Source organism: Grampus griseus (assembly GCF_964374135.1).
Source record: "Grampus griseus genome assembly, chromosome: 3".
Classification (NCBI taxonomy): Eukaryota; Metazoa; Chordata; class Mammalia; order Artiodactyla; family Delphinidae; genus Grampus; species Grampus griseus.
Window position 1 is genome coordinate 165180144 of NC_139019.1, and position 14011 is coordinate 165194154.

The 14011-nt window shown below is 49.7% G+C and overlaps 1 protein-coding gene across 8 annotated transcripts in view; it reads right to left on the reverse strand.

The window, feature by feature from the left end:
- Positions 1-14011, reverse strand: part of SMARCA4 (SWI/SNF related BAF chromatin remodeling complex subunit ATPase 4) — an 87268-nt gene that overhangs the window by 37201 nt on the left and 36056 nt on the right. For all 8 annotated transcript variants that reach the window (XM_082650744.1, XM_082650745.1, XM_082650750.1 and 5 more), the window contains 4 exons: positions 10540-10661; positions 8215-8365; positions 6708-6871; positions 907-973 (listed from right to left, as the gene is read on the reverse strand). In XM_082650744.1, the coding sequence (XP_082506870.1) occupies positions 907-973; positions 6708-6871; positions 8215-8365; positions 10540-10661 (504 nt within the window). The remainder of the gene's footprint in view (positions 1-906; positions 974-6707; positions 6872-8214; positions 8366-10539; positions 10662-14011) is intronic.

Consider the following 14011-nt stretch of genomic DNA (forward strand, 5'->3'; position numbering starts at 1 on the left):
GTGTGGGTCCTGGGCGGCTCGGGCCCCTGGGAGGCTTGCTGCCTGCACCTCCATCGGCCTCACTCCTGATGGTCAACCAGCTCCGCTTCCCACACCCTCCTCTTCCCGGGTCCCCATCTCAGGCCTCCAGGCCTCCCACACAGGCGCAGACCACCGTGATCACTCCCAAAGGGCAGCTCCGGTTAGCAAATCTGCCCCGTCCCTCCTGTTCAAAGCTCACGTTCCAGACAGAGCTGCACTCGTTCCCATAAGCTCTTGCCAGCCGAACGACTTTTAGCTCCTCAAACGCACCAAGTTCTCCCCAGACACGCTGTCCCCTCTGCCGGGACCCGATTTTCCCCATCATGGGGCCAAGAGCCTCTCAGCACAGGGTAGTGAGCCTGGGCCCAGTAGACCTGTGGCCAAGGGCACAACGGGGCTCTGCCACTGAGTGGCTGTGTGAGGCCCTCTCTGCCTCTCTCCCCACGAGGACAAGAGGCACATTTAGTCCCCACTTCACAGGAGAACTGATCTAGGGGTGGCACTCAGAGCAGGCCTGCACGGGGCCCACGTGTCCTGGTGTCCCCCGTCACACAGCAGCCCACGGTGGACACTCGCTAAGTCATCCCACGTGAATGGGTTTTAACCAAAGCTCGGCAAGAATAATGAAATCTTCAGGTGAATGCGTTAATGTCACCACATTCCACAAACTGAGTCCATAACTTCAGGTAAAAAAGCAGCATCACTCCTCGAAATAAAGTGATCCAAACCCTGTGTTAATGGCAGGATCCCATGTGTATAACATAAGAAGACGCGCACATGCACACGTGCATCCTGTCATTAATGCAAGTTGATGCCCCTCTTCACCCACACATATCCCCTATTCTCCCACCCTGCCCATGCCCACCTCCTCAGGGGGCGACGTACCTTGTAGGACACCTTCACCACCGAGGGGGCCCACTTGTCAAATTCGTATGCCCAGTTGGACAGCGTTCTGGTGGAAACAAGGAAGGGAGAGTCAGGGTCTAGTTCTGTTGACAGCAACTGTCCAACAGATGCCCACGAGGGAGTGAAGCTGATGTGTGTGTGACCCTCAGAGCTGGCCGGGTAATGGACCATCTGAGGGAAGGAGGGGATGGTGCCCCAGGTGGAAGACACAGGGACACACAAAGGCGTGGTGGTGGGTATAGGGTCAGCCCCCGCCAGGGCGGCCGGAGAGGGCCAGGACCAGGAGCTGGACCCTGGAGATCAGTTCTCTGTCACCGCTGTGTGGCCACAGGCCCCTGTGAGAACACACCACAAGCTGCAGACCTGCTGCTCAGAAAAACGCAGATTCATGGTGCCTCATTTCAGGCTCAGGATGCTGGGGGTGGGGTGCGGGAGTCATGCCACGGAGGCCGGGGCTACAGGAGACACCACCGAGTCGCAGTGCCATGTCAAAATGAAACTGGCAGCCACTGAAGGTTCCTGCCCGGTAAGAGGCAGAATGAGGATGGGAGGCAGGCGAGACCAAGCCAGGCCCGGGCAGAAGACTGCAGGCGGGGGAGCGCAGGAGGGCTCGAGGCCAGGAAGAGGGGGGACAGACAGAGATGGGCAGTGAGCGGACATGGGGGCGGGTGAGGAGGGACAAGTCACCCCCGACTACAAGAGAGAACCTCAGGAGAGGGTGACAGCGACAGTAAAGCCAAGTTCAGAGCGGGTGGGCTCTCGGGGAAATACTGGGACACAGAGTCTTCGGTGGGGGAGGGAACTCACTCAGACAGTCTAGACCAGGGGGTTTGTAAAGACAGGATGCAAAAGCCAAGTGGAAGGGACTGCTCGCGGCTCACCCAGCTCCTCCCTGCAAGCTCCACTGAGGAGCTCCCCCAGCAGCCAGGGCCAACCAGGTGGGCACAGTCTGAGCCAATGAGATGGAAGCTTAAGTCGCTGGGCTGAAAGTCAGGAAAAGGTCTTGAAGGAGGGTGGAGACTCAGCTGCCCTACGCTCCTGCTGCCCTGTGCCCCGCCCATCATTCTGGGAACCCAGAGGAGATGATGGAGGCAGCGTGGCCATCCTGCAACCAAGAGGGTAAAGGCCTAGGGGCAGGAGTCACGTGCTAAGGATTACTGAGCAGAAAACTGCAGGAGCCTGGGTCCTGGAAGCTTGAAGCCACCTGGCTGTGGGCTTCCCCTTACTGAGGGATCAGCAAGGTTGCCCTGGTTCGGTCACCGAGGTCTGGTTCCTATTACAGGGAGCAATAGGGGAAGGTCGGGGCACTGAGAGAGAGAGAAGCCAAGGGCCAAAGGCTGGGGTGGGGGAGGGGCATCTGCAGAGCGGGAGAAGAGCTGAGGGAGAGTCGGGAGCGGAAGTTAAGGAGACAGGCCAGAGTCAGGGGTCAAGAGGGAGGCAGGACAAGCAAACTCATGGCGGAGAACAGCACGCCCCAGCAGGTGGACGGGACAGCGGGACACTCACAGTCTGAAAACATCCCCCAGGGCACAGGTGGCTCCTGGAGATGACACTCAACAGCCTGGGCCCCGGTCTGGGTAGCACAAGGGTGAAAAGGGCTGAAGATCGACACACGGGATAACTTCACTGAACGGAATGGGGGAAAGCAGCCAACTTAAATGACCTTGGAAAAGATGTTTTGGCTGGAAACTGTAAGTCTAAGGACAAAAGGAACTGGATCTCTAGTTCGCAAGGTTGTTCTTCACAGGCTAAGTATTCTGAAAGCACTGTACACGCACACTGGGAACGAACACACGAGTAAGGAGAAAGGCTAGAATGAGCCCTGTGGTCCCGGCTGAGTCAAAGACAGCAGTATGGTCACACTTAACAGAGACACAGATGACCAGACGCAAACCATGTCAGCACGTGTGCACTAGGGTCAGTACACGTACGTAAACTTCCTAGCACTGCACACTGAGAGGACCTAGAAGCAATGACGCCCCAGAAGCGAGGAGCACACCCAGCACCCACATCTTGGTTTCTAAGACCATTTTCTAATAAGGGAAACCAGGGCTTCTTGGAGAAATGGCTGGTTCTAGGCCTGGGAGGGAAATGTACCAGCTGAGCCTGGAGCGTCTTTGGGTGCCAAAAAGCAAAGACGTGCTCAAAAACCCCACAATGATGGGAGCATGTCAAAGGAACAGAGCAGCCAACTGAGAGAGCTCCCAATGGCCAAGGCTGGAATGATTTGAGCAACAAAATAAACTAGTATTGGAGTTTAACCCAAAGTATAAAATAAATATCCAGGAGTCCATATTGATATAAATGATTGAATACATTCACAATTGGGGGGAGAAGAAAGAAATCTTCCACACAGGAAAACTCCAAAAAATTTATGTAGGGATTTCACCTTCAAGGAGGTAGCTCTTAATTGCCCACCTATTATTTCTGGGCTGAACTTAGTCCCTTTTTTCCAGAATACAGTATGGAAGGGGTAAAAAAGAGTAACTTCACAGTGGAGACACCTGACACACACTACCTCAGCCCGGTGATCAAGGTCAACCTCAAGAGTGAAAAGACATGTAGACAGTAACTGCCCCCCCCTTGTGAGGTGATAAGACACGTGCTTCACTTCTGGTCTTCGTCCCGAAACCCACCATCCCATTTAAGGATGAAAAAATCACCAAACAGATCCAGGCTGAGGTACATCCTACAAAACACCCGACCAGTTCTCCTCAAAACCATCAAGGTCACCAAAATTACACCAAGTCTGAGGAATGGTCACAGACCAGAAAAGACTGAGGAGATGTAAAGGCTAAATGTCATATGGGAGACTTCCCTGGTGGCGCAGTGGATAAGACTCCGTGCTCCCAATGCAGGGGGCCAGGGTTCGATCCTTGGTCAGGGAACTAGATCCCACATGCATGCCACAACTAAGGAGCTTGCGTGCCACAACTAAGGAGCCCTGGAGCCGCAATTAAGGAGCCCGCCTGCTGCAACTAAGACCCGGTATGTATGTATGTATGTATGTATGTATGAATGAATGAATAAATAAATGTATGTATGTATGTATGTATGTATGTACGTCACATGGGATCCTGGAATTGAAAATGGAAATCAGGGCAAAACTAGAGAAATCCACATAAAGTTTACTTAATAGTAATGTGTTTAATTACTAGTAATGTTCCAGTGCTGATTCCTCACTTGTGACGAATGTAACACGGTCACGTAAGATGTGATCAACCACAGGGGGAACCTGGGGAGAGTATACGGGGGCTCTGAGTACGACCTTTTCAACTTTTCTGTAAATCTGATACTATTCTAAAGTAAACAACCACAATGCAATGACACAGACGTGCTGAAAGGACACAGGGACGGATCTGAAGCGTCTCCCTGGGCCAAATCTGGGACAATTTAAGCAAAGTAAATAACAATAGTGTCCACAAGACAATTCTTCTATGAAGAATTACACCATTAAACAATTAAATAAGGGAGAAGAGACAGCTCTTCCTTGTAGTGGAATTCCAAGACCTGTAGAAGGAATGCCGGAAAGAGAAAACCAGTACTCGGCACTTTCCAGAGTGATCATTTCAGGTGAGACTCCTCTGACAGATGCTGAAATTACGGGGGAAAGTTATGATGAGAAATGGTATATTCATATAGCTTCTAAGTGCCTTCTCACAAGTTACTTATAAATTACAAAGGAAAACTCTTAGGTTTATGTGGGGAAACCCGCAGGCACCACGTAAGGAAAGACCAAAGCGATGCTCTCCTGTCACGGAGCCCCTGGGCTTGTGCCTCCCGATGTGAGGCCCCAAGAAGGGCACAGCACCCACCCTGGAGTTTCTCGCCAGAATTCCAGAAAGAAGACACATCACACAAACCCAATCTGAGGGACAGTCTACCAAATGCCTGGTCAGGATTCAAGTGTCAAGATCATGAAGGACAAAGATGGACTCAGGAACTGTCACAGACACGACATGACAGACACACGGCAACAAAAGGCAAAGTGGGATCCTGGACCAGAAAAAGGCCTTTAGTGGGGAAGTCTACAACATCTGAATAGAGTCTCTAGATTCGTTACCAGTTAACAATGATTTGTTAAATCATTGTTACTATCCTGGTGTTGAAACTGTCCTAAGGTTATGTGAGATGCAGGAGGCCGGGTGAAAGGTATATAGGAACTCTTTACACTACTTCTGCAGTTGTTTGTAAGTCTGAAATCATTTCAAAATGAAAATTTAAGAATGACAAACCCAGGCTGCAGAGCAGCACGCTGGACAGAGCTATTCCAGTGGAGATGAAGTCACGCCTGGGAGGCTAAACAGAAGGGAAGGGACTTGAGTAAGTGGAGGGCAGGGAGTCAGCGCACAGGCAAGGGCAGCGGGAAGCAGAGAAGCAGCTGGGCCTGACCACGGCCTGGGACCTTCTGCTGCACCGTGGAAACAGTTCCCTCTCCATGAAGATCTGTTCCTGCCAAGGCAGCCAGATTTACACCGCCATGAGGGACAGAAGGCAGAAGGAGGAAATCAACTTCTCGAGGTGAATTCTGGGAGGGTTCTGGGGCCCCCAGCGGTGGGTGCGTGGCCTCTGGAGGCCTGGCCTCCTTACAGGTAGGAGGGCATGTTCCCATGGGCTGAGGGCTGAGTACTCGGTTTCCCATCCTCCCCCTCGACAGCTGACTTGAGGCAGACATGGTTCCCCCTGAGTGCTGGGCCGACGGTAAAGGGGGTTCCCCTTCAGGGCCAAGCCAAGTGTACACTCAGAGGCCTGGCCACATCAGAGCAGACCATCCCCCAGGCCCATGACTGGACTGTTGCCTAACATGTGACCTGAACTGGGTCAATGACAGCCAGTCCTGGGACTTCTGGAAAAAACCTGGGAACAGGAGAACCATTATGTGACACATGCGGAGCTGGGAAGAGGGATGCCCAGATGGCCTGAGGAATCCTGGCCCCTGGAAGGGTGCCTGCTGGGAGGAAAAGACCAACGGTACCAAGAGGTGGCTAGTGAGAGAGCCTCCTCTGGACGCCGTTTGGGTATCCAGATGCCACCTGAGCGTCTGTGGTGCCTGGACCAGGCTGGGACGCGATCGACAGGGCTCGGTGCCCCAGCAGTAAGTGGACAGTGTCTGCACAAATGGTTCCACTCCACATTTCTAGTGGGCAGTTATCTGACTCCCGTGACAACCTTGTGTGGAATTTGCTCATTGTGGGGCCTGAAGAGGACACCAAGGACATCCTGTGAGAGCTGCCCCAACAGGAATCATGGACGGGCACTCCATCACCTGCCCTTCTATCCTGAGCCTTGACACGAGAGGCAGGTGGCTATGGGCTGAGTTGTGTCCCCCCCCAAATTTGTATGTTGACATCTTCATGCCCAGCACCCCAGAACGTGACTATATTTGGAAATAGAGTCTTTAAAGAGATAATGAAGTAAAAACACGGTCACTGGGGCAAGCCCTAATCCATGACTGGTATAACTTTGTTGTAAGAAGAGGAAATTAGGGCACAGACACACATAGAAGGAAGGCAGTGTGAAGACACAGGGAGAAGATGGACATCCACAAGGCCAGGAGAGAGGCCTAGGGAGAAACCAGCCCTGCTGACACCTTGTTCTCAGACTTGTGGCCTCCCGGGAAATAGTTCCTATTGTTTAAGCCACCCAGGCTGTGGTCCTTCGTGAGGGTGGCCCAAGCAAGCTAACACACAGGCGTCTGAGCCCAGGCCGGGCTGCTAGTGACCTCGGGTGGTGGGGCCTTCCCATTGGGCACTCCTGGCACCTGGGGTGGGCACACTCACGAGAGAGGTACTATGATGAGGAAGGGCCCGTTGATCCGCTTGTGCTCCATGAGGTACGTGATGAGAGCGATGGTCTGGATGGTCTTCCCCAGGCCCATCTCATCAGCCAGGATGCCATTCAGGTTGTTGTTGTACAGGGACACCAGCCACTCCAAGCCTTTGATCTGCAAGGAAAAGCGGCCAGGACTGAAGCCCAGGTTGGGTTCGGGGGTGTTCCCCGCGCTTCGGAGACTCACAAGTTCTGCCCCAGCCAGGGACCTCCTGCGGCCGTCTTCACTTGGTATTTTGCTCTGAGTCAGCCCACTCCTTTCCCACTCAGCCTCATCCTCAGCAATCCTGTCTCTGAAATCACAGGGTTGCTGTGCTAATGAGAGATGTATATGAAATGTCCTTTCTGGGCGCACATTTAAACAGCTAAGCTTCTCACTGTTACAGTGTCCGTCTGTCACTGCCTGACACCAAGCCACACAGCACATCGGGAGCAACCTGCCCTCAACCGTGTGACACTGGATTCAGGAGAGCGTTGGGGTTTCAGGGGAACTTGGTGAGGAGTCCACCACATGACTAAGAACTGCCTCAACAGCATTTCAAGATTAACTGAAAGGTTTCCAAAGCTTGTGAAGCTTTCTGAAACACAGTCAGTTAGAGAGAATATTGTCTTCAGGGAAAATCTGGAAATTTTCATAACAGATTAAGCAAGTTAAGTCTTGGCCATGTTCTGATTTCTCTGATTACACTGGTCTCTGGAAAGTTCCACTGGCCACAGGATTCACCTTTGGCACTTGATATCAGCACGGATATCAGTACCAGCTGCCTCTTGGGAGCTTACAGGTGAGCCTGGGATATGGGGCCACAGGAGAAGAGATTTTTACTATAAGCAGCTCCATTTCTTGGCTGTTCCAGGCCAGACCCTGACAAAGAGCTTCAGAGGCGTCATCACTTCACCCTCAGAGGCTGGCAGGAGGGGCTGCTGCCCCATTTCCCAGAAGGAAGGACCGAGTCTAGGGCTGCTAACCTCTCCTGCCTTGCTGCCTCATGCTGCACAGAGCTCTAGGAAATATGTACTGAGCACCCATGGGCCCACACCTGGGTCCCATTCTGGCTCGGCCATTCCCAAACTGTGTGATTTTGAGGAATCGCTGTACCTCTCTGTTCCTCAGTTGTGCCTCCAACCACCCCCCCTTCCCAAGAAATTCGGAGGACCGCAGCACCTACTTCAGAGTGGCTGAGGGAATTCAGATGCTAACAGCCTATAAAGTGCTCCTATTCTTCTTGGCACATATCAAGCACCCAGCAGATACAGATTCATTGCAACATTTCATTTCCTCTTGGTCAGACCATGAAGCTGCTTTACAGATGAGGAGACTGAGGCTCAGAGGGGAAGAGCAAGTTGCCCAAAGACCAAGAGTGGACCGTGAACTCAGGTCTGCCTGCCTTCAGCAGCCACCCACGACGCGGAAACCCCTCTGCCGAGACTGCTATGTGGACACGGCCCCCTCCAACCTACCTGGTACTGCTTGAGGACGCCGTTGACCATGAGCGCCGACTGCTTATCCACCCTCTCGGTGACGGCGTGGGCCACGGCATAATAGGACTGCAGGCCACGAGCGAGGGCCTGCGACACGCCATACTCGTCATCAACATCTTGCTTGGCGTTCCTGGGAGCAAGATCAAAGGGCCGTGTGAAGACACACATTCCTACTTGTGACAATGTGCTTCTGACACAAACCTCCGCAGAGCAGCTTTATGGCCTGAGCCGGAAGATAAGCCAAAGAGCAGCCGCACAGTCTGAGGACAGGCAAGGCAGCAAACACTAATCCAGGTGGGCCCAAGACTAGACTTCTGGGTGCCATGGGAATCAAGTCACTGTCACACCACAGAAGGAATGTTACTTTTAGCCAGAGGCTGGTCACATGGCCCACCCTCCCTACCCGGAGTTCAAGAGTCTAAAGGGAAAATGTACACTCAACAGCCTTGCACAAACCAGAATCATTTATACTTAGGCTGTTTTGTAATCTAATCTAGAATTCTTCAATTAAAAAAACCTCTTTTTATAATTTTATTTTATTTTTTTGGCCACACCACGAGGCTTGCAGGATCTTAGTTCCCCAACGAGGGATCAAACCCAGGCTCCTGGCAGTGAAAGTGTAGAGTCCTAACCACTGGACCGCAGGGGAACTCCCTGGAATTCTTTTAAAAAATGACTTTAAACTATTTACATTTTATTAATGTGAGAGATATATGTGATCCAACTATCATATTGTTTTATGCTGTGTTTTGTTTTTATATCTTCTTACAAATCCTGCACAGTGAGCTGGGTTTTCCTAGCTTAGAGGGTTTTTTCCTATATATTTCTGATGGATTCAAAAGACTGTATGTTTGGGCTTCCCTGGTGGCGCAGTGGTTGAGAGTCCGCCTGCCGATGCAGCGGACATGGTTCGTGCCCCGGTCTGGGAAGATCCCACATGCCGCGGAGTGGCTGGGCCCGTGAGCCATGGCCGCTGAGCCTGCGTGTCCGGAGCCTGTGCTCCGTAACGGGAGAGGGCACAACAGTGAGAGGCCCGCATACCGCATATGGTTCCCTTCATACCTAGTGCTTATGTAATACATAATGCTCTCAATGCTCTATTTAAGAGTATCCATTAACTCTGTCCTGTAAGCCACAATAAAATTGGTATGTTAATTGTAACTGTGCTTACAACCAAAGGATGAGAAATAACCTAAACGACCACCGCCAGACTCAGGCCACAACGTGAGACCATGACAGGGATGCCATGACAGGATGGCCAGATGTGGAGGAGTGAGACACCCTGTGTGCACAGACATAGGAGCAAGGGGCAGAACACTGTGCCCCAGATACACTCGTGCAAATGAAACAAAACACAGATACATGTCATGCTTACTGATGCATAAAATATGTGTGGAAGACACGCGATGCTGGAAGCAGTTTCTTCCAGGGAGGAGATGGGGAGGGCTGCGGCTGAAGCACAAGCATGAAGCGGCCTTCTGTGGTAAACCCAACTATCTCTTTTTTATTTATTTATTTTTTATTTGTTTATTTTATTTTTGGCTGTGTTGGGTCTTCATTGCTGCGTGCAGGCTTTCTGTAGTTGCAGCGAGTGGGGGCTACTCCCCGTTGCGGTGTGCGGGCTTCTCACTGCGGTGGCCTCCCCCGTTGCGGAGCATGGGCTCTAGGCGCATGGGCTTCAGTAATTGTGGCATGCGGGGTCAGTAGTTGTGGCCCACGGGCTCTAGAGCGCAGGCTCAGTAATTGTGGCCCACGGGCCCAGCTGCTCCGCGGCACATGGGAACCTCCCAGACCAGGGAATCGAACCCACATCCCCTGCATCGGCAGGCAGATTCCCAACCACTGCACCACCAGGGAAGCCCCCCGACTATCTCTTTGTTGGTTTTCTTTTTTTTCTTGTGGTACGCGGGCCTCTCACTGTTGTGGCCTCTCCCGTTGCGGAGCACAGGCTCCGGACGCGCAGGCCCAGCGGCCATGGCTCACGGGCCCAGCCGCTCCGCGGCCTGTGGGATCCTCCAGGACCGGGGCACGAACCCGTGTCCCCCACATCGGCAGGCGGACTCTCAACCACTGCGCCACCAGGGAAGCCCCCGACTATCTCTTAAACACAGGATGAGCCACGTGAATGGATGGAACGTCATTCGACCCCTACAAACATCAGTGACATCTGAAGTAAGTCAATCCGGTGTTTGTGGTCCCACAGCGGCTGCTGGCTGGACAGTGCTGTCCGGGGAGAAGCTGGGATTCTAACAGCTTCTGCCGGTGCCACCTCGCGGGAAGCTGGTGGAGGGAGGGATGCCTTACTCAATGATGTGCCGGGCGTCCACCTCGGAGACGTCGTCGCTGTCTGGATCTGGAATCTTCTTCTTGTCCTCCACGGGCAGGGCGGGAGGCTGTGCTGGCTGTGGCTGCTCCTCCTCCTCCTCCTACCAAGAGACAAGCCAGTTCACCTCAGGTCACCCCAGAGTGATGCTTTTACAACCCACGTGCCCTCTTCCTACCAATCCCAAAACATGTCACGCTTTTTATTTGCACATTCTTTTAATTGCTCAGTATATGATTTTTAGTTTTCTTAGCAGAGTCCAGACACTTCTTTTTAAGGGCCTCTCAGGGTATGCTGTACTTCTGTTGCACCGAGTCCCCCGTACACAATGCATACTACTAAAACAGCTTTTCCCTTCTCTTGGATTTCCTAGGTATTAAACATTTTATAGGTAACCTTCAATATTTATTGCTCTTGATTTACTTTCAGCTTTACTGACATGGCCAAAATGTCTAAAATATGTCAAATAAGACTGATGATAAGGCATCATCGTTTACTAAGAGGTTTTCTATAAATCTGTATATTAAGTATGAGTGTCGTGTTTCATTAAAAGGATTTTCCAACATTTACTGAGCAGATAATAAAGGGGATTTTGTATGACATACTGAAAAAACACACACAAATACATTTCCCAATATTAAACCATCCTTGTATTCCTGTATAAATCACACAAAATGTGTGTGTATAATGGAACTGCTATAAAACTAAAAAAGAAAAAGTATCTGTCATTAACCTGTCAAATTATTCCAGTCAAAACCCAGTGGGATTTCCTTTGGAGCATGCAAAATAATTTTATAGATCATTTGGAATAATGAACAGGTAATGACAGCACAAACATTTTGGTCAAAAAAATCATAACCGGTAAGACTTATCCTACTTGATATTACCATGCTGGGAATTAAAATAGGAATGGGAAGCCTGGCTAATTCCAATTAAAGGGGTCAGCAAATTTTCCCCTCAAAAAGTGACTTTAGGGGCTTCCCTGGTGGCTCAGTGGTTAAGAATCCGCCTGCCAGTGCAGGGGACACAGGTTCGAGCCCTGGTCCGGGAAGATCCCACGTGCCACGGAGCAACTAAGCCCGTGCGCCACAACTACTGAAGCCTGCGCACGTAGAGCCTGTGCTCTGCAACAAAGAGTAGCCCCCGCTCGCCGCAACTAGAGAAAACCCACGTGCAGCAATGAAGACCCAACGCGGCCAAAAATAAATAAATAAATAAATTTATTTTAAAAAAAAGAATTCCCCTAGTCCTCCTGGGGAGTAGGTGGGGAGAAAGGTGGGGCTGCTTGACAGCCCTGCCTGAGGTCTGACTTATATTTAAAAAAAAAAAAAGTGGCTTTAAAGCTGGACAAAAGTAGCACAGGCAACCATTTCAGAGCCCTAGGAGTCTGAGAAGCATTAACACTGAGAAAACTGCCGAGCCTTGGGCAAGAAGAGTGGGAGTTTGTGGAGTTCTTACTTGGGGGTGCTTTCATCTCTCCTACCCTCAGCTCCCAGTTCTGATGTGCAAGTTCTCCCAGGGTGGGCAAGCCACGAGGCCTGGCAGCTGAGGCTGATGGGGACTTAGTCATTTTGTAGCAGTGGACGATGCCCAGGCCAGCAGCACTGTCAGTGGAGGTGAGGACCTCAGCCATGGGTGGGGAAAGCATATTACTGGCTGAGGGCTGTGCACATGCACAGAGGAAACGAGAAAGGGAGAAAGGGCCCAGCAGAAAGTAAAAGCCAGGGCGGGCTTGAAAATGGCCCAAACTTGGAATGTGTTCTTCTACACACACTGATCCACTGGCTGGAGAAAGAAGCCTTACTGGCTCAAGGTGTTTGAGTACAAACTCTCCCCAATCACTGGAAGACTACTAAGTTATGAAGAAACACAACCCACTCCTAGAGAGCCAGGATTAAAACTAAAAATGAGAAAAAAACAAAAACAATAAACTGAGCAGAGACACCAAAGGCAGCACACACCCTGGGAAAACATTCCACAGATTCAGCCTAGATAATTTACTAAACAAACAAAAACACCAAAAAGAACGCACAGGGGTGGAAGTCAGAATCCAGAGTGGTTAAAATAGCCTTCCACTAAACATTCATTACAAGACAAACAAAAAGGAGGAGAATGTGATACGAACTCAGGGGAAAAGACAGTCGGTTGAGCCTGTCTCTGTTCCTAGATGTTGGACTTAGCATACAATCATACAAGCAGCTATTACTATATATGTGTTCAAAGCTATTGTAAATATGTTCAAAGAAATAAAGGAAACCATCTTTAAGTAGAATGTATCAACAAATACAGAGTCTCAATAGAAGACAGAAATGATAAACTTCCCAAATTTGATGAAAAACATGACTCTACCAAGCCAAGAATCTGAACAAACACTAACGAGAATAAACACAAAGAGAGAGTTCACAAACTTCTAAAACCCAAAGGCAAAGAGAAAATCTTGGAAGCAAGAAAGAGAAAATGAACCATCATGTACAAAGGAGCATCCATATAATTAGTAGCTAGACTTTCATCTGAAACAGGAGACCAGAAAGTAGAGGAATGACATATTCAAAAGGAAAAAGACTGTCAACAAAGAATTCTATGTCCAGCTACACTATCTTTGAAAATGAAAGCTAAAGAAATACATTCCCAGAAAAACAAAGGCTGAGAGAATCTGTTGCTAGCATACATGCCTTATAATAAATGGTAAAAGAAATCTTTCAATATATTCAATATCTTGCAATAACCTGTAATGGAAAAGAATCTGAAAAAGAATACACATACACACACACACGTCTAACTGAACTGCTTTGCTGTACACCTGAAACTAACACAACATTGTAAATTATACTTTGATTTTAAAAAATGGTTTAAAAAAGAAGTCTTTCAAGCTGAAAGGAAATGATAGGTGATAGTAAATTGAATCCATAAGGAGAAATAAAAAACATCAGAAATGGTAAATGCATGTATCAATATAAAAGACTCTATAAATATATTTTCCCTTATTTCTTCTTTTCCAACTTCTTTAGACTAAGTCATAAGATTATATCAGGTATTAATTAGAAGACTGTATTGTTGGGTTTATAACATATATAGATGTAACATATGTGACAATAACAGCACAAAGGAAGAAGAACAAATGGAGCTAATAAGCTAGAACAAAATTTCCATATTTTACCAGAATGTAGTTAGTATTAACCTGAAGCATATCATCATAAATTAAGATGCATATCATAATCCCTGGAGCAACTATAAAGAAAATAACTTTAAAAATATAGTAAGAATTTGTACTTCCCTGGTGGCGCAGTGGTTAAGAATCCACCTGCCAATGCAGGGGACACAGATTGCAGCCCTGGTCCAGGATGATCCCACATGCCGCAGAGCAGTTAGGCCCGTGCGCCATGACTACTGAGCCTGTGAGCCACAACTGCTGAGCCCACGTGCCACAACTGCTGAAGCCCACGTGCCTAAATT